The sequence below is a fragment of the Narcine bancroftii genome, chromosome 1 (genome assembly GCF_036971445.1).
Source record: "Narcine bancroftii isolate sNarBan1 chromosome 1, sNarBan1.hap1, whole genome shotgun sequence".
In the NCBI taxonomy this organism is placed as follows: domain Eukaryota; kingdom Metazoa; phylum Chordata; class Chondrichthyes; order Torpediniformes; family Narcinidae; genus Narcine; species Narcine bancroftii.
Genome location: NC_091469.1, coordinates 344,427,554 through 344,453,858, shown reverse-complemented (window position 1 = coordinate 344,453,858; position 26,305 = coordinate 344,427,554). Strand labels below are relative to the sequence as shown.

The 26,305-nt window shown below is 42.6% G+C and overlaps 1 protein-coding gene across 1 annotated transcript in view; it reads left to right on the top strand.

The window, feature by feature from the left end:
• Positions 1-26,305, top strand: part of LOC138749252 (cadherin-18-like) — an 800,124-nt gene that overhangs the window by 569,137 nt on the left and 204,682 nt on the right. Inside the window, exon 5 of the mRNA XM_069910408.1 lies at positions 23,658-23,777. Coding sequence (XP_069766509.1) covers positions 23,658-23,777 — 120 coding nt within the window. The remainder of the gene's footprint in view (positions 1-23,657; positions 23,778-26,305) is intronic.

Sequence of the window (26,305 nt, the reverse complement as noted above, 5' to 3'; positions counted from 1 at the left end):
CATCCGTGCGGTACCGGATGTAAACAGCGTCTTCATTGTTCAGGTCTTTCAAGTAATCACTTACTAATCACAGAGCACCTATAGCATAGGGATTTCTTAAAGTGTATGTGAGTGGAAATGAAATGGTTGAGAACCACTGGACTAAACTAAAAACAATTTACCTGTGTTATTTTACTTCCATTTTGGTTAAAAAAAAATCAAAATTGTCATAAAATTTACCAAAAATGCCTTTACAGCTCTGTTATTTTATATTCAGATGCAAGTGTCTGCTTCCAGAATATGGCCTTTCTTAATTACATGAATGGAAGCACTTCCATGAACTTTTGTTGCTCCATTTGCTAATCGTTCACCAATGTCTGCTCACCTCAGAATGATTTAATCCAATCTAGCACATCAGAATTTATTGTCATGGACAAGTCCTGAAATTTGGTGTTTTGCAGCAGCATCTTAGTGCAAATCTTCATATTATGACCACTTCTGACATTACTATTTATGTAAAAAAAAGTACACGCAAAGTAAGGCAGTGCCTTTGGTTCATTGATCATTCAGGAATCTGATGGCAGTGGGGAAGAAGTTGTCATTGTGCCACTGGATGCTCGTCTTTAGGCTCCTGCACCTTTTTTCCGATGGTAGCATAGCAAAGAGAGCATAGCTTGGGTGCTGGGGGTCTTTGAGGATAGATGCTGCTTTTTTAAGGCACCATCGCATTTAGATGTCCTCGACGGAGTGAAGTCTGGTACCTGTGATGTCGCAGGTTGAGTTAACAACCCTCTGGACTTTATTCTTGTCCTGAGAGTTGGTGCCTCCATACCAGGCAGTGATGAAACCAGCCAGAATGCACTCCATGGAACACCTGTAGAAGTTTGAGAGTCTTCAGACCATAATAAACTGCTTCAGACACCTAACAAAGTATATCCACTGGCAAGCCTGCTTTGTGATTGCATCAACTTGGGGGCTCCAGAACAGATCCTCGGAGATGTTGACACCTGAAGTTCTTGACCCTCTCCAGCACTGAGCACTCGATGAGGACTGGGTTGTGTGTCTGAAGTCCATAATCACCTTTTTGGTTTTGCTGACATTGAGTGCAAGGTTGTTGTCATTACACCATTTAATAAGATGATATATCTCCCTTCTATATGCGTCCTCATTGTCATTTGTGATTCTGCCAACAACTCTGGTGTCATCAGCAAACTTGCAGATGGCTTTGGAATTGTGCCTGGCCACACAGTCATGGGTGTAGATTGAGTAGAGCAGTGGGCTAAGCACACATCCTTGTGAGGAGGAGACGTTGTTTCCAATTCATATTGACTGTGGTTTTCTGATGAGAAAGTCAAGGATCCAGTTGCAGAGCTGGTACAGAGACTAAGAATTTGTAGTTTCTTGACCAGCATTGAGGGAAAGATGGTATTGAAGGCTGAGCTATAGTCGATGAAGAACAGCCATATGTATGAATTTCTGTTTTTAAAGTGATCCATAGCAGAGTGGAGAAACAATGATATTGTATCTGCTGTGGAGCAATTTTAACGATAGGCAAATTGCAGTGAGGTCCAGATCTTTGCTTAGGTACATGTTAATTCTGATCATGACCTGTCTCTCAAAGCATTTTACCAGAGTAGAAGTTAATGCTACTTACTGGGCAGTAGACATTGAGTCAGCTCACACGTCTTCTTGGGTACCAGGATGACTGATGCACTTTTAAAGCTGGTAGGAACCTTTGACTGCAGCAATGAGAGGTTGAAAATGTCCGTGAGCACTCTGGCTAGTTGGTTGGCACAGATTTTCAGTAGCTGCCAGCAATGCCATCAGGGCCTGTCACCTTGTGGGGGTTCACTCTCTTGAATGATGTTCTGACATCATCATTAGAGACAGAGATCACAGGGTCTTGAGCCTTTTCAGAGTTTCTGGTAGGCACTGTTTGGTTCTTCTTCTCAAAGTAGGCATAGAAGGTGTTCAGCTCATCAGGTAGTGAAGCATCACTGCCATTGTTTTGTGTTCACCCTCACTTTGTAGGCTGTAATGGCCTGCACTTAGCTTATCTCTAGCTGCTTCAGAGATGGCATTCTGCAGGTTGTACCTGAGCTTCTTGTAAAGATCCTGATCCTCAGGCTTAAATGCCCTTGTCCTCACCCTCAGCAGGTTGCAAATTCTCTGATTCATTCAGTGCTTCCGATCGAGGAACACCTGGTGTTTGTGCGTAGGCACACACTCATTCTCACAGGTCTTGATGAAGTCGGTGGCATCTGTTTCATATTCATTCAAGTCTATGGATGAGTTCTTGAATATGTTCTGATCCATCGATTCAAAGCAGTCCTGTAGACGCACCTCCGCCCCCACTTGACCACACCTTCACCGTCTTCACCACTGGTCTTCCGTCTCTGCTTGTACACCAGGAGTAGAAGTACAGCCAGGTGATCAAACTTGCTGAAGTGTGGTTTTGGCATGACTTGGTATGTGTTTTTCATGGTGGTACAGTAGTGGTCAAGTATGTTGGTTCCCCTGGTCTCGTAAGTGACGTGTTGGTGGTAGTTTGTCAGAGACTTTTTCAGGTTGGCCTGATTGAAGTTCTTCACAATGATCGGGAAGGCATCAAGATGTGTTGTCTCATGGCTGTTCAGCACAGTGCTCAGTCCCTCCAGTGCCAGCCTGATGTTAGCCTGAGGCAGAATGTACACTGCAACCAGGATGATGGCGGTGAACTCCCTCAGCAGGTAGAATGGATGACACTTGATCACCAGATGTTCCAAGTCAGGGGAGCAGGACTGGGACATGATTGTCACATCTGTGCAACACGATGAATTGATAATGACACAAACACTTCCTCCCCTGGTTTTTCCAAATGCCATTGTTCATTCAGCTCAATGGAGAATGTAGCCCTGAGGCTGCAGCACTCTGGAATGTCTGAGTTTACCCATGTTTCTGCAAAGCACATCACACAGCCCTCTCCGATGTCTCTTTGATATTAAAGTCTGGCTTGGAGTTCATCAAGGACTGTACATTGGCTAGGAGGATGGTAGGGAGCCGAGGCCTCAGTGTGGTAAACTGACTGGCTGGTCAGTTACATCTATTGGCCGATTGTACCTGTGGCTCCTCCCCACAGGCTCCTGTATAAAAGTGGCTGTTCCACAGTCCCCTCCTCAGTGCAGGACAGTTGAACAGTATGGATGTGCCATTGTTCTTAAGTGAAGGTGCATCAGGTCCCAGCATCTCAGCTTGACCTGCTGCTCCCACTCTGCATCCATATGGTCAGGTCTTCTTTACCTGGTCCGTGGATCCACTGGTCGTAGTTCTCATGATGTTTAAATGATTCATGCGCTGCCCCTTTAAATCCTCTGTGTTGATTAAATGTGTTGAGTGCTGTCTTCAACTCCCATGAAGATTAATTGGCCCGATCTCTGGCTGTTTAAAACTCCTGTAGTCTGGCTGTTGTACTTGCATGAGCTGTTTAAAGTTCCCATGGCCGACGGAGTCTGCCAAATCTGTCGATACCCAGGTCTGCCAGTGATTTTAGGGCACCCACGTGGTCAGGTAAGCTTGATTTCATGTTTCTCATTTTTGTTTGATTTTTAGTAGTTCTGTATGGGAATATTAGGTTATCCTATTTTAACTCAAATACACAGCCAACTATTTCATCTGCTTTGACAAAATTACATTTCAGGTCTTGCCATCTCCATCATTTTCATACATTTACATTTGTCATTTACTCTTTCACTTTGGCTGGTGCCTGAGTTGCAGCTGTTCAGAGAAGGTCCTCAAATACCAAACTGGAATTTTGTCTACTTGATGCAGAAAACCTATTCAGCATTGAACTACAAAATATGAAATGCAATCTACCTACCGATCTTTGAAACTTCCACAGATCAAACAACAAGATCAATGAATTCTCACTGGAAGACTCTATCATATAACTTCTTTTCTTTGGCTTGGCTTCGCGGACAATGATTTATGGAGGGGGTAAATGTCCACGTCAGCTGCAAGCTCGTTTGTGGCTGACAAGTACGATGCGGGACAGGCAGACACGGTTGCAGGGGAAAATTTGTTGGTTGGGGTTGGGTGTTGGGTTTTTCCTCCTTTGTCTTTTGTCAGTGAGGTGGGCTCTGCGGTCTTCTTCAAAGGAGGTTGCTGCCCGCCAAACTGTGAGGCGCCAAGATGCACGGTTTGAGGCGATATCAGCCCACTAGCGGTGGTCAATGTGGCAGGCACCAAGAGATTTCTTTAGGCAGTCCTTGTACCTCTTCTTTGGTGCACCTCTGACACGATGGCCAGTGGAGAGCTCGCCATATAACACGATCTTGGGAAGGCGATGGTCCTCCATTCTGAAGATGTGACCTACCCAGCGCAGTTGGATCTTCAACAGCGTGGATTCGATGCTGTCGGCCTCTGCCATCTCGAGTACTTCGATGTTAGGGAAAAAGTCGCTCCAATGAATTTTGAGGATGGAGCGGAGACAACGCTGATGGAAGCGTTCTAGGAGACGTAAGTGATGCCGGTAGAGGACCCATGATTCGAAGCCGAACAGGAGTGTGGGTATGACAACGGTTCTGTATACGCTTATCTTTGTGAGGTTTTTCAGTTGGTTGTTTTTCCAGACTCTTTTGTGTAGTCTTCCAAAGGTGCTATTTGCCTTGGCGAGTCTCTTGTCTATCTCGTTGTCGATGAAATGGTGCAGCCGAGATAGGTAAACTGGTTGACCGTTTTGAGTTTTGTGTGCCCGATGGAGATGTGGGGGGGCTGGTAGTCATGGTGGGGAGCTGGCTGATGGAGGACCTCAGTTTTCTTCAGGCTGACTTCCAGGCCAAACATTTTGGCAGTTTCCGCACAACAGGACGTCAAGCACTGAAGAGCTGGCTCTGAATGGGCAACTAAAGCGGCATCGTCTGCAAAGAGTAGTTCACGGACAAGTTGCTCTTGAGCTTGGTGTGAGCTTGCAGGCACCTCAGATTGAAGAGACTGCCATCCGTGCGGTACCGGATGTAAACAGCGTCTTCATTGTTGAGGTCTTTCATGGCTTGGTTCAGCATCATGCTGAAGAAGATTGAAAAGAGGGTTGGTGCGAGAACGCAGCCTTGCTTCACGCCATTGTTAATGGAGAAGGGTTCAGAGAGCTCATTGCTGTATCTGACCCGACCTTGTTGGTTTTCGTGCAGTTGGATACCCATGTTGAGGAACTTTGGGGGGCATCCGATGCGCTCTAGTATTTGCCAACGCCCATTCCTGCTCACGTTGTTGAAGGCTTTGGTGAGGTCAACAAAGGTGATGTAGTCCTTTGTTTTGTTCTCTGCACTTTTCTTGGAGCTGTCTGAGGGCAAAGACCATGTCAGTAGTTCCTCTGTTTGCGCGAAAGCCGCACTGTGATTCTGGGAGAACATTCTCGGCGTCACTAGGTATTATTCTATTTAGGAGAATCCAAGCAAAGATTTTGCCTGCAATGGTGAGCAGTGTGATTCCCCTGTAGTTTGAGCAGTCTGATTTCTCGCCTTTGTTTTTGTACAGGGTGATGATGATGGCATCACGAAGGTCCTGAGGCAGTTTTCCTTGGTCCCAACAAAGCTTGAAAAACTCATGCAGTTTGGCATGCAGAGTTTTGCCGCCAGCCTTCCAGACCTCTGGGGGGATTCTATCCATACCTGCTGCTTTGCCACTTTTCAGTTGTTCAATTGCCTTATATGTCTCTTCCCGAGTGAGGACCTCATCCAGCTCTAGCCTTAGGGACTGTTGAGGGAGCTGGAGCAGGGCGGAATCTTGGACTGAGCGGTTGGCACTGAAAAGAGATGGGAAGTGTTCTGACCATCGGTTGATGATGGAGATCTTGTCGCTGAGGAGGACTTTGCCATCTGAGCTGCACAGCGGGCTTTGGACTTGGGGTGAGGGGCCGTACACAGCCATTAGAGCCTCGTAAAAACCCCTGAAGTCGCCAATGTCCGCGCTGAGCTGGGTTCATTTGGCGAGGCTACTCCACCACTCATTTTGGATCTCCCAGAGTTTGCGCTGAAGATGGCTGCATGCGCGATGGAAGGCTTGTTTTCCTGGCTGTTTTCGTCGAACCAGTCCTTGTTTTTCCTGGAGGAGAAGCCCAGTACCTCTTCAGTGGATTGCAGTATGGTAGTCTTCAGCTGATCCCAGAGGGTTTCAGGGGACGAGTCCGTGAGGTGGATTGCATCCTCGAGCTTTGCTTTGAGGTTTGCCTGGAAGTTTCCTCTCACTTCGTCTGACTGCAGGTTTCCAACATTGAACCTCTTTCTGGGGGCTTTACTGTTCCTGGGCTTTGGCTTGAAGTGAAGGTTGAGCTTGCAGCGAACCAGCCGGTGGTCAGTGTGGCATTCTGCACTGGGCATGACCCTGGTGTGGAGCACATCTCGTTTGTCTCTTTCTCGCACCAAGACGTAGTCCAGGAGGTGCCAGTGTTTGGATCGGGGATGCATCCAGGTAGTCTTCAGGCTGTCCCTCTGCTGAAAAAGGGTGTTTGTAATGACAAGCCGCTGTTCTGCGCAGAGCTCCAACAGGAGGCGCCCATTGTCATTGCACTTGCCGACACCATGCTTGCCCATGATTCCTGGCCAGGTTTCTGAGTCTTTGCCGACGCGAGCGTTGAAGTCGCCAAGGATGACAACCTTGTCGGCTGTAGGGGTGCGTTGAATGAGGTTGCACAGGTCAATGTAGAACTTGTCCTTTTCTGCTTGTTCCGCCTGGAGGGTTGGAGCATAGACATTGATGAGGGTGATGCAACGCTTGTTTTGAAGGGGGAGTCGCATGGACATGATCCGGTCCGAGTGGCCTGTAGGGAGGTTTTCGAGTTTGGAGGCAATGGAGTTCTTGACCATGAAGCCTACACCAGATAGGCGTCGTTCATCCATAGGCTTGCCAGACCAGTAGAGTGTGTAGCCCGCGCCGCGTTCTTGGAGGCTGCCTACGTCCGCAAGGCGGACTTCACTGAGAGCAGCTATGTCAGTGTCAAGTCTGAGGAGTTCATGTGCAATGAGGGCAGACCGACGTTCAGGTCTGTCGGCCTTGTCTAGCATGGTTCTGATGTTCCAGCATGCTAGCTTGAGTTTGTGAGCATCTTTTGAGGGGGAGGACGTGGAGGGGGAGGACGTGGAGGAAGACGATGTGGAGGGGGAGGACGTGGAGGGGGAGGACGTGGAGGGGGAGGACGTGGAGGGGGAGGACGTTGAGGGGGAGGACGTGGAGGGGAGGACGTGGAGGGGGAGGACGTGGAGGGGGAGGACGTGGAGGGGGAGGACGTGGAGGGGGAGGACGTGGAGGGGGAGGACGTGGAGGGGGAGGACGTGGAGGGGGAGGACGTGGAGGGGAGGACGTGGAGGGGGAGGACGTGGAGGAGGAGGACGTGGAGGAGGAGGACGTGGAGGAGGAGGACGTGGAGGGGGAGGACGTGGAGGGGGAGGACATGGACCTGTCCTCGGGTCTGCGCAAAGGAGCTTTTAGGTGGAGTGCAGTGCGCGCAGTACTGGCCCCACCCTTTACACCCATGGTTCGTGTGCCGTGGCCAAGCAAGCTGGGACGTGGCAGCGAGGTCCTTGGGTCGTAGGTTTTATATCGGAGTGGCCTTCTCCTATGCAGGTTTCTTACCTGGGCTGGAGGGGCCTGCCTCCCCTCCTAGGTCAGACCATACTGCCCGGACCGGGGCCAAGGCCGCCGCTGCTTTCCCTGTGCCCGGACTGGGACCGCCGCCTCCTACTTTCTGCCCGGACCGGGGCCTCCGCCTGCCTCACTCGACCGAGGCCGGGGCCGCCGCCTCCCCTTCGCTCTTGCCCGGACTGGGGCCACCGCCTCCTACTTTCTGCCCGGACCGGGGCCTCCGCCTGCCTCACTCGACCGAGGCCGGGGCCGCCGCCTCCCCTTCGCTCTTGCCCGGATCGGGGCCACCGCTGCCTACCCTCTGCCTTCTTCACTTTATGCCTTCATATAAAATTTCATACATCTACATTCACCTTAGGTAAAACACCAAATTCTGTGGACACGGGGTGGTGGTGGGGTGGGGGGGGGGGGGGGGGTGGTAGTGAAAACACAAAAAGCTGGAGAAAAAAAAAAGAAGGAGCTTGTATTTTTAATTACCAGCCACATACATTTGTTCTCAAGTGCATTATCAACAGATTTACATTGGGCCCATTGCAGAGTAAAATGGTTTGAGGCACTTCATGTGAGTATAATTCATGGTCTCACAACCGGTTTTTCTTGACCTTTGAAACTGTTTAACATATCATGCCTCTTTCTTTAGCTCGCTGCCTTGCTTTTCTTGTGTGATCATTCACTTCCCCCATGATTTTCTTCTCTCAGAATTATTTTATTAGGTAATCAATTGCATTATATTGAACAACGAACATTGTAACTCTTTTGTAAATTGGCTGTCTCTTCAACTTAATATCTTTATAAAGGCATAATGGTGTTGTGGCAGCTCATGAAAATCAAGAGGAAAACTGCAGATCCTGGAAATCCACCGTCAAAAGACCCTTACTCATTTGTGACAATCTCTGCTCTGAAGCATGAACTCATTTATCTTTCCACCAATGCTGCATTACCTGCTGAGTATTCTCAGAAATTTCTGTTTGTTAGAAGTATTAGTGTGTCACATGCCCTTCTAGTCTACAAGTCCCTGCCCTTAATACCCCAATTAAGCTACAAAGCCCTGTAGCCTTTGGAGGGTGGGATGAAACTGAAGCACCTGGAAAAACCCACGCAGACACAGGGAGAACTACAAACACCTTACAGACAACGCCAGATTCGAACTGGGTCACTGGGTCTGTAAGAGTGTTGTGCTAGCCGCTGTAATCCCTCTGCTACTTGTCTGCAGGGTTATCCAACTGAAAGTTTGAAGGAGCACACAAATTTTGTGTTTTTATGCACTCAGAATAGATTTATTTTAAATCAATTTTTGTATTCATTCTCAAATGCCACAAATTCTCCTTTAAGGAGAATAGAAGTAATATCATTCACTGTAACACATATCTTTTAGGTGGAGTGCAGTGCCTTCTAGGCTCACTTTGAAAAAGAAAACAATCAAGATCCCTTGGAAGCTCATGGCTCTAGTGATTCTGTGCTCCCAGTCTCTAAGGCTGTGACCAGAACCTTCAGGGGGGTCAATCCTCAGAATGTGTCTGACCTGGATGGTGTACTGGCTCGATCCATAAGAACTGCATGAACCAACTTTCCAGAGATTTTGTGGATATTTTCAAAGTGACTAAATGGCAGCTGACCAGTGGTACATATGTACACCTACCATGATGAAGTGTTTTAAGAGGCTTGTCTTGAAACTTATCAGCTCCTGTCTGAGCAATGACATGGATCTGTTCTAATTTGATTACTGCAGTAAAGAAGTACCTAGACTCATTCCAGTTCACCTATCATCACAGCAGGTAAATGACAGATGCCTCCTTTCTGTTCTCTGCTCTGCATCAGATTATGTGGACCACAGGAACATCTATGTAATTCTAATTTTCATTGACTGCGACTTGGCTTTCAAAACCATCACACCAGCAAACCCCATGATCAAACTAAATGACCAGAAACTCTGTCCATCTCTCTGTGACTAGATCCTTGACTTCATTGATAGACTCCAATCAGAGCTGATCAGCTACAGCATGCTGACCATCAAAGTAGGGGCACCCCAAGGCAGCATGCATATTCCCCTGCCATATTTCCCTGTACACATGACAGTGTAGCCAAGTTAATCTCCAACTCAATATACAAATTGCTGATCACATCACCATTGTTGTCGAAATAACTGGAATTGAGTCAGAATACAGGATGGAGATCAAGGATCTGTTTGGGTGACACCAGCCATCAATATCACCAAAGCCGAGGAGTATATTGTTAATTTTAAGAGGGAGTGGCCATGGGATCATGCACCTGTCTGCATTGAAGGGAAGAAGATGGAGCATATCAGAATCTTAAAGTTCCTGGGAGTCCATAGCTCCATAAACCTTTCATGGAACCAGCACTTTGAGGCAACTGTGAAGAAGGCACACCAGCCCCTTTACTTTCTATAGAATCTGAAGAGATTGATATGTTATCAAATGCTCAATCAAACTTCTACAGATTCATGGTGGAAAATAGGTTGCATCATAGCCTTGTTTGGCAATACAATGCCCAAGAACGCTGAAGTCTTCAGAAGGTAGTAAACATAGCCAGATCCATCGCGGTCTCTGACTTCCCATCCAAAGCCGATATATACAGAATGTGAGGCACAGCATCAAGAAGCCAGTCATCATAAAGGATCTCAATCACCCTGGTCACAACCTCTTCCCACTGCTATGTAGAAGCCTGAAAACCAGCACCTCTAGATGCAAGAACATTTTGTTTCCAATAGCTATCAGTCCTTTGAAAGTCCCCTTGGAGCACTAATTATGGATTGTCTGCACCATCACAAGTCACTTCTTTGCACTATGATCACTGTGTATATTCATTATCTATCAAACCCATTTATTGTCTCTTTTAATTTAATTCAATTAATTTGCTATTTTTTTTTCTTCTTTAGTACCTGTTGGCTGCAGCAAGGAAGAATTCCAGGCATATGTACATTGTACAATGTGTTTGACAATAAACTCATTATCATGTTTATTCAAGAACTGAACGCAAAAACAATAAATTACTGATGAGGTAAAACACAAAAGTCGGCAGACACCGTGGTTGAAGTAAAAACACAATGCTTGAGAAACTTAGCAGGCCAGTGTCCTTTATAAAGCAAATAAACCAACGTTTCAGGCTTGAGCTCTTCATCAAGGTATCAAATTGCTGACGAGATAGCTTTAATCACAGTAAATATTCTTGAATTATTGCAACTTTTTAACAGAATTGACTGAAACTATTGAAGTGTATCTTAGTCCTTGTGTCTGGCCTCAGCTATAATTTCACCCTCGCATTTCTGAAGTATCTTTGAAGCGTTAATGAACAGGAATTCAGGGGATTGGCAACTGTGTCATGTGTATCCAATGATTACACAGGAAATTGAAGAACTAGTGTTTACATCAGGCCTTCACAACCAATGTATTATGATCACTGGGAGCTTTAACATGATTAGAACATCAAAAAGTATTCACCATATTCAAAGGCATTAACGGACCTGAAGATTTTCGGCATTTTCCATATAATCAGAAATGTAAATATTATCGATATCGCAATGAGCTCATCAATTGATTATGATGGAAACTAGGTTTGGCACTCTTAATTATTGAGCTGGCAAATTCCGCATCAATTAGAGTGAACAATAAACAAATTTCTGTGAAAAGAAAGATTCCAAATAACTTGTAATAGCAATTTATTATCAGTCGATCATAGGTTGCCCACTGGTTCGAATCAATTGAGGTCGATGCATTTTGTATGCTTTCATTTGTATAGCACTACCAGCCAGCATTAAAATTCAAGACAAATTTATTTTTAACCTCACAATGTATTACTTTCTACATCCTGGGGAAAATATCCACCCAGTGTTCCATGTGCCGTATAATATTCTTCATAAAATTGTTAAAACATTAATTTTAATTTAGAACACATTGACCCTGACTTTTAATGTCATGGGATGAATTTGACTTCTCTGCTCACAATTACAGGGCAGGTATTTGATCATTAAGTAAATTGTGTGAGCTACATGCCTTAAGGGAATTTGTTAAACCCTATTTTAAAAAAAATGAAATACAATTAACAATATAAAACAAATCTGGGAAATCTGAAACAGTAATAATATTTAAATAATATGTCCTCCATCAGATCATTTAAGACTAAGAGCAATTGCTCCGTTGATGTGATTTTTAAAAAAATTCATTCATGGGAGGTGGGCTTTGGATGCTCAGCCAGTATTTAATTGCCCATCCCTAATTCCTTCTTGAATCCTAGAAAAGGATTCCAGGATTTTGACCAGCAACAGTGAAAGAGAGACAATATACTTCCATCAGGATGGTGTATGGCTAAGAGGACAACTTTCAGATGGTGGTGTTCCTGTGCTTCTGCTCTCCCAGTCCTTTTAGCTGGAACATATTAGGAGAATTGCTCCAATAGATGGGCCGAATTTTGTTTGAGCAAAAGACTTAATTTGTAATCTTAGGAGAATAATGACAGTTCAAATCAGGTCTAACAATAATAACCTAATCCATTTGTTTTGTGTATGGATAGCTTGAACATTAGTAGGTGGTTGTTTGAATCATCCATCACCCTCTCATTCTCAGTTAACACAAATAATACGAAGCAGTGAGGCACAGGTAAAACCGACAAAGCATTGCCTGCATGGCAGGTTAATCCAGGCATCAGTTGTTGGACAATATGCATTCAAATGTAAATTATTTATTCTGTTCTGTAAATTACACTTGCCAGTAAATTGCTGTAGCTGATCCCAACTTCAGAGCTGGAGAACATGTACAAAATCATGAACCTTAATTAATCACGTCTGTGGAAATGTAGTAGTTAAATTGTTGACCGCTGCTCCAAAACAATCAGTTTTAATTCCACCACAGCATCAGAGGAATATAAAATTAATTAATTCTGTCTTAAACACCTGGTATCATTAATGGCAGTTGCAAACATAGCAGATTGTTGTAAAAGTCCTTGCTTAAGGAAAGAAAGTCTGCTGTCTTTACCCAGTCGGGCTTCTGCATCATTCCACAGCAATGTGGTAGTCCTCATAATTCTTTGATATGGCCCTGTGAAATGGCATTCTCTGTTCAGGGGAGAATTAGGAACAGATAATCACAACTTTCATATAACATGAACAAAAAAATGAAAAAAAAATCAGTTAGGAACGTGGGTCTCTGAGGTAATTTTAAGATTTCTTTAGAGAATTTTGAGCTCAGGGTGGCCCCACTACAATATTCTGCCCCACTGCCTGCTGTTTTCCATGTCACAATTGCCTTCATGGCTTTGATTGCAATCTTATAAATAAGATTTACTTAATTGCTACATAATTGTGCACTGTAATTGTGCTTTTCTTGGTATATTTTTGAATTAACGCACCAAAAACATAAGCTTGTTAAACATAGATATTTTATTTAAAAAGTATTCTAAGTAAGTATTTTGATGCTCCTATGTGATTTTGAGGAGGCAAACAATTGGGTAGAGTGGAAGTTTATCCCAGTGATCCAGGTTCAATTAAATCATTGCCTTATAGTTCTATTCTGTTGACTGACGTCAATATGAATAACTTCGACTGCACCCATCTTTCTGGGGAACTGCCATTTTAGAATGCCCGAGAACTGGAGGCAGTGAATGAAATGAAGAAGAATCATGAGATTTCACTTGCCACTATGGTTGCAGAGACTTGGGTGGGGAAATAAAACAGATGAGTGAATAAAAAAATATTTTGATACCCGAAGAAGCAGAACAAGGTACATCTGTGCAACCAGAGAAAGGGATAAAGAGAAATAAGTGGATCAATACTTCCTAAATTATAACAAAAAAACTAATAATCAAAAAGACAGGTAAGCAGCTTTACAAATTAACATCCAGATAAAGAGGCAGTGGGTACTATAACAGTCAACAGAGGTAGTTGGACAGACTTTGTGGAAACAAAACATTTCAGAAACAAGAGAGCATCATAAATCATAATACTGATTTGAGCATATTTTGATTACAGCTTCTCTGATTATACTTGTTCTGTGTAAGGACTGATGAGAAGGTGTGGCCTTTATTTTGACACTGTTCTACAGCTGGGTGATATTGATGACTAATTAATATGCCATTATTTGACAAGGCCTTGAATAATACCTAGATATATGGCAACATTACGAAAGAAAAGAATAAAAGTCGTCCTTTTGCTGTCGTAACTCATACAGTACAAATTATTCTTGATTGATTGCACTGAACAAACACTGGAACACAGGCAGACTGTTACACCCACATACAATATTCAATTGCATTGATGGCTCTACAGAACTACATATAAAATAGGATGTATAATAGAAAACTGGTGCATTAGAACCAAAATTCTAACCCCTGTACACCCTCTCATACCAAAGTAAAATCATTTGCTTGAAAATAAATTGAGTATTAGGATAATATGAGGCTCAGATTTGACAGCATTTTTATAGGAGATTAAAATAAAGGATCTTCCTTCTGTAAAGAACACAAAAAAGACAAAAAGTTGCAAAGTACTGTTTTGAAAATTGTACCATTTGGAGAGTTTCTGGTAACTTTATGGCCACTGCAATGACTGTCAGTATTGTTAACTGCTTAATCAACCCTAAGCATTATTCCCTAATCAAAAAATATATTTTGGTCAAACATTGCTTACATGCATCATTGATGGAAACTTGATTGAATGTGATTATTTAATATAATATTTGAAATTTTATTTACAGTACAATAAAAGCCAATTCCAGACATTTAAATCTGTACCACCATATTACACCCAAATTAACCTACAAACACCATATGTTTTGGAGGAGAAAACCCATGCAGACATGGAGAGAATGTACAATCTTCTTGCAGACAGTGTTGGATTTGAACCTGGATTGCTGGCACTGTAATAGTGATGGACTAATTGCTATGCTAACCATGCCACACTCTATTCATTAAAGCTATGCGTGGAGTCCAACCTCTCCTGAACATACAGTACTGGTACACAATCCTTTATCCAGACATCTAAAATCCAGAAAGTTCCAAAATCCAGCAAGTGGGTAGAGAGAAGGTAGCATGAGTTGGGCGGGCAAGGGGGAGAGACCGGTAGAGTGAGTCAGGCGGGCGAGAGACTGGCAGCGCGAGTCAGGTGGGCGAGGGGGGAGGGAGATGGCAGCGCGACTGGAAGGGGGTGGGGGTGGGGGTGCAGCACGATTCAGGTGGGCTTAAATCTGGCTTTCCAAAATCTGGAAACATCCAAAATTTGGAACACACTATCCATCAAGGGTTCTGGATAAAGGATTGTGTACCTGTACATCAATGGAGAGTTTATATAGTGGCTTTGATTAGTGGTGTTACCTTCATTATGTTTAGTCTGAATCTTCTGAATGTGAACAACTCAATGACAGAATTCTCAAATAATGGAATACCAGGTCTGTCTTCAACAATGTTTGTGTGTCACTGTCATTAGGAAGTTCTGCAGTTTAAAAATGTTCAGGTAGCTCAAAAAAATTCAAATATAAAACTGTTCTATGGAATAAAATATTTCTGAATTCATGGCCACTAGATTCCTAAGGCCTCCCAGTACACTCCAGCAAAAGTTATTTAAGAGCATTTTCAGCGATCAATTATGTTTCGACAGATGGAGTTTCTTCTTTTGTTTACAGAAATGAAATCTGTAACATTTTGTGGTAGCTTATTTGGGTTCATATAAGGAGGCATTTCACCTTGTGGTGGATTATACAATAAGGGGTAATGCATGAGTTGAAATGGTTTTTGTTTTGTTCAGAGGGATGTATGTTTTAGAAATTCTCCACCCCAATTATTTATGGAAGCTGAGTGGAGATGATCCCAAACCACATCAAGCACTTGATCTTACTGAATGGTGAACCATGGTCATCCAAACTGCACTGATCACTATTTCTTAAGTTCTTAGTGAAGATTGAATATGTTTAACTGAGTAAGGCCATTCAATGGTTCATTAACTCAGTACAATTGATTTCAGGAATGTTATTTATTCTACCATTGAAGTAACTCAAATGGCAATTTGGCATTTTGTTCAGAAGATTAACAGTCGTTTCCTCAGGTTCCTGGATCTTTTGTTTTCTTACTAGTTCATCAAGGAGTACAATGCCTTAGAGCAGGGGTGTCAAACTCAAATTCACGGAGGGCCAAAATTAAAAACTTGGACTAAGTCGAGGGCCGAACTAAATATTTATTGAAAATTTTCAACAACATCTGCATGTTTTCTCTTCTTTCAACATATGTAATGTTAAACTTTTTCTTATTAAAATAAATGTTTAATAATAGTTTTGGATAAACTCTTTCCAGAAGCATTAACAAATGAGAAATAAAATATTCAATAAATAATATTTCTCTATAGAGGATTTGTCAAATGTTGCTAGTGTGCTGTCAAATAGTAAAATCTGAGGGCTATTGAGAATGTGGGAGAATAACATGATTCCTGAAACAATCAAATGGGTGACTGATTGTGGGCATGAATTCGAGCAGGGTTATTTGCCATGCCCTTTTTCCATTGGTACAGATATCCTTTGATTTACACACTTTTCAAGTTTTATGCCTAATGAGCTTGTATCCAGGTGCAGGACCATTTTTAACCAGGAATATATTTACCACTGTGACATGAAACTATTGGAAGATCGTTTTATCCTGAGATTAAAGTTCATAATACTTACTCAGGCCTGTGTGCGGGAGGGCGGGTTTGCGGGCGATCGGGTTGGACAACAACAGTGCAGGGGCATCGGCTCTCGCTGCAGGGCGGCATCTCGGCGGATCAGCGGCCCCGTCACCGTGAGTCGTGGGTCGGCCTGCGGCAGGGAGGGGGAGTGGGCAACGGTCCTGGCGAGGTCAGGCCCGAGGCCTCCGGTTCTGGGCGCTGGGAAGCGGCCTTGGCTTCCCCTGACACCGGCCAGGCCGCACTGCGGTGGGGCGGGCAGGCGGGGGGACACGACAGTGCGGGGGCATCGGCCCTTGCTGCAGGGCAGCATCTCGGCTGATCAGCGGCCCCGTCACCATGAGTCGCGGGTCGGACTGCGGCAGCGAGGGGGAGTGGGCAACAGTTTGGCCCACGGGCCAGAGTTTGACATGTGCGCCTTAGAGCATTTCATGTCCACTTATAGCAAAGTACCGAGACAGTAAAATGAGAGGGGACTTGGAATAAATTAAATATCAGCCAGCAATGCAAGAACTGAATGGATATGAGGTTGAAGTTAATGTCCTGGGCAAGAACATTCATGCTGATTTATCTGGGAATGACAGTGTAGAAATTACTTATCTGGAATAATCCCACCTCACTTCTAATCTATAGAAAGGAATATTGCTCAAATCCAGTCAGAACCATGAAGAGGCAGAATTTTTTGGTAGAAGGGCTTGAGTGAAATGAGTGATATGTGTAGTACTACCAATTTAAATCAGATCACCGGAATGAAATCACTAGTCTGTTGGGGTCAGTAGCAGAACATCGAGTGCCACTGGCACACCAGAAGACTGTGTGCTCAGTCCGCTCCAGTTCAACTGTGACTGCATCACCAGACCCAGCTTCAACAGTGTCATCAAGTTTGCAGATGACAAAACAGTAGTTGGCCTCATCGGCAACACAATGAGTCCCACTAGAGAGAAGAGGTGGAAAATCTCATAATATAGATGAGAATAACAAATGAGACTCAACATGGACAAGACAAAGGAGATGATCGTGGGATTAAGGAAAGCTCAACATGGACAAGACAAAGGAGATGATCATGGGATTAAAGAAGGCCAGGAACGACCAGACTTCACTGCACATCAATGTCTCTGTAGTAGAGAGAGTGAAGAACACCAAATTTCTTGGAGTTCATTTATCTAGTGAAGTGTAGTGGATGCACAATATCTCCTCACTTGTCAGGAAGGCACAACAGCGACTGCACTTCCTGAGAAGATTGAAGTGGGTAAGGCTATCGGGCACTGTTATGTCAGCCTTCTATCGGAGCTCTGTGATCCTGGCTGCCTCACAGTGTGGTATGGTTGTTGCAAAGAAATGAATTTGAGATCAGTCCACAAGCCATAAGAGTAGCAGAGAGGATGACTGGAGACTGCCTCTCCCACCATCGACATGATCTTCCTGGATCATTGTCTGAATAAGGCACACAAAATCATTGAGGACCCCAACCACCCATCACACAGCATCTTTCAGCTACTTCCGTTGAAGAAGAGATACAGGAGTGTTAAAGCCAGTACCACCAAGCTGATGAACAGCTTCTTCCCACAAGCAATGAGAACGCTCAAAGAAACTGCTCAGATTAACCATCTGAGATTCTCCTATTCACAAAACAATATTTATTTATTTATCTGTGCATCTGAATACTTGTCCTGCATGTGTATTTTTTTGACTGCACATGTGCTATGCCTGGTTGTGTCTGTGTGTTTTGCTCTCAGAATCAAAGAATGTTGTTTTGTTGGCTTATGCAATCAGATGACAATAAACTTGATTTGACATGAAGGAAGGTTAGCCACTGATAATTCTGCTATTTTCACTATCTTTTCTTTTTCTGGATAGTCGCAGACATTGTGGCTGGAATGATGGTGGGGGAGAAAAGGTGAGAGGGACAAAATGAGTTAAAAGATATTCCACTATTTATCTGCTTCATCTGTCTATATGTTGATAGTCTAAACTGTCATCCCAGCTGTTCAGACCAATGATTTGAATGAGGAGAAAAAAAGACAAATCTATTTATCTTTACTGATAATATAAAACTGGGAGGTAGTAAGGAGCTGTGAAGGGGATGAAGAGACGCTTCAGTGAGATTAAATGAATGGGGGAGGAAATGACATGGAACATAATAAGGAAAAAAATAGGAAGGCCATCTGCTTTGATAGAAAACCAGTCTTTTTTTAAATGAAGAGTCATTGAATAGTGGTGGTGTTCTTTTTTTTCTTCTTTGGCTTGGCTTCGCAGACGAAGATTAATGGAGGGGTCAGCTGCAGGCTCGTTTGTGGCTGACAATTCCGATGTGGAACAGGCAGACATGGTTGCAGCGGTTGCAAGGGAAAATTGGTGGGTTGGGGTTGGGTGTTGGGTTTTTCTTCCTTTGTCTTTTGTCAGTGAGGTGGGCTCTGCGGTCTTCTTCAAAGGAGGTTGCTGCCCGCCGAACTGTGAGGTGCCAAAATGCACGGTTTGAGGCGATATCAGCCCACTGGCGGTGGTCAATGTGGCAGGCACCAAGAGATTTCTTTAGGCAGTCCTTGTACCTCTTCTTTGGTGCACGTCTGTCACGGTGGCTAGTGGAGAGCTTGCCATATAACACGATCTTGGGAAGGCGATGGTCCTCCATTCTGGAGACGTGACCTACCCAGCACAGTTGGATCTTCAGCAGCGTGGATTCGATGCTGTCGGCCTCTACCATCTCGAGTACTTCGATGTAGGTGATGAAGTCGTTCCAATGAATGTTGAGGATGGAGCGGAGATAACGCTGGTGGAAGCGTTCTAGGAGCCGTAGGTGATGGCGGTAGAGGACCCATGATTCGGAGCCGAACAGGAGTGTGGATATGACAATGGCTCTATATGCTAATCTTTGTGAGGTTTTTCAGGGTTTTTCAGTTGGTTGTTTTTCCAGACTCTTTTGTGTAGTCTTCCAAAGGCGCTATTTGCCTTGGCGAGTCTGTTGTCTATCTCGTTGTCGATCCTTGCATCCGATGAAATGGTGCAGCCGAGATAGGTAAACTGGTTGACCGTTTTGAGTTTTGTGTGCCCGATGGAGACATGGGGGGGCTGGTAGTCATGGTGGGGAGCTGGCTAATGGAGGACCTCAGTCTTCTTCAGGCTGACTTCCAGGCCAAACATTTTGGCAGTTTCCGCAAAACAGGACGTCAAGCGCTGAAGAGCTGGCTCTGAATGGGCAACTAAAGCAGCATGGTCTGCAAAGAGTAGTTCACGGACAAGTTGCTCTTGTGTCTTGGTGTGTGTTTAAACCACTGAAAGTTTTCATGCAAACAGAAAGGCTGTAAGTATGCTGGCTTTAATTGCAAGTAGATTTCTGATCTAGAATGGCATGCATAGATCTTGTCTCCAAACACAAAAGACATCCTCATAATTGCAGCAAAGATTTACCTTATTGAATGCTGAATCTGGATGAAGGGTTCAGACCTGAAATCATGACCATTCTTTTTTTTTCTGTCCCTCAATGTGGCTCATCCTGATGAATTCCAGCAGCAGATTGTATTTTACTCTTCATTGCTGGAATGCTGGGTTTGTTGTATGAAGAGCTTAATAGGCTAAATGAAAACCTCTTCTTTAAAAGAATGAGAGGTGAGCTCAGTAAAATATACAAACTTCTCATGTGACTTGAGAGGATAGATGCTGGAATGAAGTGTCCTACACCAGAATGACCGGAATTTGTGGTCAGCCATTTGGGACAGAGATGAGGAGAAATTTCACCCAGAAGGTAGTGAACCTAAGAGAGCAAAGAAGGCTTTGTTGATTGCTTGAAGTGGGGAAGCTACTATTGAGGTAGCTTTGAGAACTTTGTCCATGCATTGGAAGCACACGAAAGCAGAAATTTCCACCTAACAACCTACCCACCAAACTGCCTCATCAGGCACCTTCTGCCCTATTTATGTTTGTTTCATCTATAACCTTATAACCAAGGAAACAACCCATGCTTGATTACAGGAGATTACTTAAAAAGAAGAAAATCAGAGATTTTTCAAGACCAAGACTGTTAGATTTTCAGAAATCAAGGGACAAAGTATTAGAGCAGAAAACTGGTGGTGAGATAAAAGAGCAGCTATTATGCAATTGAAAGATGGGGAGGGCATAGAGCTGAATGGCCTTTTTATTTGTATTACATTCCTACTTTCTTAAAAGGTTCTGAAGAGCACTTGCATCTTACTTCGATTATTAATTGTCATATTTGATGAGAACATAAAAGTAATCGAGAAAGAATATTGCTGGGACCTTGACGAAGGCCCCAGCAATCTTCTTCTCAGCAGTACAGGAGTAGTCACATAGGATTGGAGATCAGCCAAAGTTGTATTTATCTTCAAGAAGAGGGAAAATTCAGGAAAAAGTAATAGAGAATCTATTTGAGAGGCTACTTAATAGGATTTAAGCACATTTGAAAAATTATGGATAGATTAGGGATCATCAGCAGGGCTTTGTGCAAGGCACATCATATATTACTAAATTGATTGAGATACTTGAAGTGATAAAGATGATTGCAAGGGTATGACAACGTTTGTTATCCACATGGACTTTGGTATATGTTTGAAGTGGTCTCTCACTGTAGGTTAATCCAGAAGGTACAGATGTATGGGATCCATGGTGAATTGATTGCATAATTATCAGAATTATCCAACCCGTAGAAGACAGAATATAGTAGTGGAAGGATATTTTTCTGGTTGGAGGTCTGTGACCAGTGGTGTTCTGCAGGGATCAGTGTTGGGATCTTTATATGACTTGGTTGAAAAAGGAAAGTGGGTGGATTTATACATTTGCAGATGACACCAAGATTGATGGGACTGTTGATAATGTAGAGGGCTAGCAAATAATACAAGAGGATATAGGTCCAGATATAAGCAGAGAAATGGTAGATATAGTTTAATCTGGACAAGGGCGAGGTGTTGCACTTTGCCAGATCAAATGTAAAGGGGAACATATACAGTTAAGGAAGGACTCTTAAAGACAATAATGTGCAGAGCCATCTGGGGAGGGTGGGGGGGGGGGGTCAGGTCCACAGCTCCTTGTAAGTGACCATGCAAAGAGGGTAGTAAAGAAGCCACATGGTTTGCTTGCAGTTGTTCAGCAGGGCATTAAGTATAAGAGCAAGGAAGTCATGTTGCTAAATAAAACCTTGATTAAACCACATTTGGAATACTGTACTCAATTCTGGCTACTCCATTACAGGGAGGATGTGGAGGCTTTGGAAAGGTACAGAAGAGATTTACCAGAATGATGCCTGGATTAGAGCAGGAAGAAGAGGTTATTTTCTTCAGAGCATCAGAGGCTGAGGGGACACCTGATGAAAGTTTTAAAAATTATGACAGGCATTGATAGAGTAGGCAGTCAGAATCTTTTTTTTAAATCGCAGGATAAAATGCCACGTAGTAGAGGATGTGTGTTTAAGGTGGTGATGTTGGTGGTGGGGAGAGGGGGGGGCAGAGTTAAAATAAATTGTATGGGAACAAGGTTTAACAGAGAATAGGAGGTGGTTGGAATCAGCTGCCAGAAATAGTGATGGAAGCAGATACAATAGTAGCATTTAAGAGTCTTCTGTATTAACATATAGATATGCAGAAATAGAGGGATATATATTGTGCGCAGAGTTTTTCTTCACTGCATAAAAGGGCTAGAGAAACTCACCAGGTGATGCAGCATGCTTTCCATGATGCAATTGAGATATTAGTTTAACTTGGACATTACAGTTGGCTCAAGCTTGAGGGCAAATTGGCCTAATCCTATGGCATGCTGTTCTATTTTCTAAATATGTTCTCTGCATGTCTGTCATATAACAGGCAATAATTAGCAGCAATAAGCATTGTTGATAATTAATACATAAACTGTATTCAATTTATATTAATTTCTATTGAAGACTCAAAATGTCATGTCTAATTGGCTTTTTCCAGTGACCTGAATAAAACCAAGTCTAAAACGTTAAACGTTTGTTACAAATTTCACTTCTCATTAGTGGAGGAATTACACCAAATTCGTTTCATATGCCAAGTCTTTAAAGGTCATGTTTTATTGAAGGCTTTAATGTGACTTTACAATTATATGCCAATTTGCCTTTTTAAAGCTGTGAGTTTGAATTTTATGACAAATAAAAAGTAATACAGTATCATATATTCTCAGAAGTGAAAAATACTTTGTTTCAATCACTGTACAATCACTGATTCCTGAAGATTAAACACCAAATATGTTAATGCAGCTTTGAATATGTACAATATTTTTCCCTTTACTTCACATCCCCAGGGTCCAGGGTTCAACCCTGATCTTGTGTCCTATCTCTGCAGAGTTTGGATATCCTCTTCATGACTGTATCCATTTCTTACAGTGCTCAGGTTTCCTCCCACATCCCAACGGTTCATAAATAACCCAGTAGTGCTGGTCAACGGCAAAATGAATCAAGGGGGATCTGACGTACATGCAAAGTAAAGAGTAATTATAGAGAACTAAGGAGAGAGGGATGGGAGCTATTGGGATTGCTCCCCTGGAAACTGGCATGGTCTAAATGTTTGTGTAAGCACGCGAAAGTATCAAACTGATTTTTTTTTTCTGGATGCTATGGAAATCAATTAGACATAGAAATATGTGGCCGATATCTTTCCGTTGTGACCGATTTTGCCATCGGAATCCATCGGAAATTTTGACATGGCAATCAGAGATGGGGTCTTGACTTAATCCTGCTCTAAACTTGGCTTTCACCTTTGTCACCATTTTTTCATCCTCAGGAGTCAGGAAACTTCAGCCTTCTCATCAGCTTTTCAGCTGATTTGGTATAATCAAATCTGAAAATTGTGACTGCCATTAGCTTTCCTGATTATATTCAAGCACATGATGGGCGATAAGGAATGCAAGAATTTATTTGTATGCAAGAATCAAAGCAGATTTGAAAAAATAGATTTCACAAATGAGGGATTTTTAAGACCTCTTGAGTATAATTAATATTGCTTTACTAAGGAAATCAATATGAGAAGATCAAGCAGGAAAGGAGATCTGAATAATAAGTGATATGAATGAATGTAGAAGCAGGCTCAAGTGGCCATATCATCTTTGCTCCATAAATTCTTCTGTTCTTACTGATGATTGTCATATTATTTTTACTGTGTTGAGATTTATCAATCACATTTAATATTTGAGCTACTTAACTCATTAAAAATAGGATTTTCATTCTTTCATTTTGCAGTGGGCACAATGAATTAAGTGTTGAGCATATAAAGGAATAAAATACATAGAAATTATTTTCCTTCCAGTCCGATATATAAAAATGAAACTTATTATATTGTTATCTGTAGCATATATGTGGTCCAAAATTAAAGTAACAAATAGAGTGACTCCTCAATGGCATTAAGAGCAATTTCCATTAAATCATTTTCACTTTGTCTGTATGCAGGTACTTCAGTACTTCAGATAACAGCGACAGATGCCGATGATCCTACATATGGGAACAGTGCAAGGGTGGTGTACAGTATCCTGCAGGGGCAACCTTATTTTTCTGTGGATCCCAAAACGGGTAAAATTCAAAGGCTTTTACTCTTTCTTAGGTCAATGTTACAATTTCTAAATTAAGTCTTTCTTTATGTTGTATAATTGCCCGTGTATGAGTTTTTCAAACATTACATCTTTTTATTTACTTTATTTCTACTTTTATCAGAGCTGAAGTTGAGACTTCTGCGAGGACAAACTTGTCTTTGTTGTTCGCGCATAAATGTACTTATGCTGAGAAATTCACCTCTGGTCGATAAAACTAACATCACTTTTTATTAATAGTTAAGCATTGTGCTTGGTTCCATTGACACGGGGAAACAAATTCAGAAGCAGTGTGAACATGTGTCCGTCATTATTATTATACAGCAGGTTTAGCATTATTGGATGGATAATTTGCTTTTGTTGCACCCACTGAGTAGAACTATGTTGCCAGATGACACAGTGATACAGCAGGTAGTTCTGTTGTCTCATTGTTCCAGTTTGATCATGACTCAGATGCTGACTGTGAGCTATTTGTTCATTCTCTCTGTAACCGTGAGGGTGTGTTTGGGAATCTCTGTGTCCTCACAATTTTTTTTAAAAATGCACTTTGTGGATTAATTGGCTTCTATAAATTGCTCCCAGTGAAGAGAAGTGATAGGAAAATTTGGATGTTGATGAGCATGAGAGACAGTAGGTTACAGGAAAATACATCGGTTGTTCTTGCTTCAGGCTTCTTTTACTGCTGTAAGAAAATATAGATTTGCCCACCACTTTAGTGCTAGAGATTGAAGATGGTATTTTCCCTGTGAGCCTAGTTGGATTCCAAATACAGTAAAAAAAAATACCCTGTATCCAGAAACTACGAGGATTGGTAAATGCTGGATAAGTGCATTTGACGGTTGCTTGAGATTGTGTGTTGCGTGATTGGTAAACTAACCACGAGGGAGCACCAATTTTAAACTTTTGTATTTTTTATTTATTTTCCGCTCTTTTTTTTATGGTTCCTTGAGGCTGCTGGTTGTCTGAATTCTGGATAGTGGGGATTTTACTTGTACAAAGCTCACTTTTTTGCTGGGTTTGATTTGTGAATTAAAATTGCATAAATGGTCAAAAATCTGTGTAACTAAAGCCTGTACTTTTTTATGTTTGCCAGTCTAGCATTGAACTGAATGTTGGTAATCTGTGACTTGAATGAAAATCTCATCAGAGAGTTTGCATCTCTGAGTGTATGCTAGTTTCTTACTGATGCACCGGAGTGTCAGTTAGATTTTATGTCTAAGTTGGAGGTGGTGCATATTGGAAGGTCAAACTTGAAGACAGAGTACATTATCAATGGCTTTATTCTTAACATTGTCAAAAATCAAAGGAATCTTGGGGTTCAAGTCCATTGATCTGTCAAGGTTTCCATAAATTGATAGAGTAGATAAGAGGGCACATGGTGTGTTAAGCTTCATTAGTAGAGGGTGATATCTATAACTCCAAAGACTAGAAATTAACTGACTAGTGGGCTTTTACCATCATAAACAGAATATGTGTCTCATGTTGCTGACCCATCCTTAATCTGGGGGAGGGGTTATGGAATTGGTGTCTTTATTAGGGGAATATAGTGGGAGGAGTTACAGGAACAATCAGCTAAGGATGGGCCAGCCATACACATACAAACAGTATTAACAGTGGTTACACTACAAGGAATTGAGGCATATGATAATGCTGCAGCTGTATAAAAGTCTACTCAAACCACACAGAGTATTGTGCCCATTTCTAACCATCTTTTTTTTAATTTAGGCATACAAATTTAGAAATACAGCACAGTGACAGATCCTTTCATCCCATGAGCTCAATGACACCCAATTAACCTACAACCCCAGTACATTTTGAATGGTAGGAGGAAAGCGGAGCACCCAGAGGAAATCCAGACAGACAGACATATGGACTGTGCTGTATTCAAACCCAGGATGAATCCTGTTCACTGCCCCTGTAACAGTGTGGTGCTAACTGTCCTGCACCTATAGGAAGGATGCAAAAGTTATAGAGATGGTGCAGGGGAGATTTGGCAGGATGTTGTCAGGATTAGAGAACATGTCATCTGAAGTAAGGTTAACAGAGTTAGGGCTTTTCTCTTAGAAGTGAGAGGAAGACTTAATAAGAAGTATATAAGATTATAACAGCTGCACAGCCAGTCCATTTTTCTCAGAGTGACAGTAGAAAGTACCAGAGGACACCTGTTTAAGGTGAATGGAGGAAAGTTTATGGGAGTCGCGAGAGATGCTTTTTACTCAAGAGAGTCGTAAGTGCCTGAAGTGTGCAGTGAAGACTGGTAGTCGGCACATTCAAAATGCTCTTAGATAAGAAAAAGGATGTAAGAAAAATAAAGGATTATGGGTGTGAGGTAGGGAAAGATTAGTTTGTTGAATAGTTGGCACATGGTTGACTGAAGTGCCTGTACTGTGCTATAAGGTTGTATGTTCTAAGCAACCAAACTCTTTTGAATTTGACCATGAGCTTGAATTGGCCCTACATCTTTACAATCAAATGCTCTGCTGATAAAGTTGTTAAACATGCACACTGGTA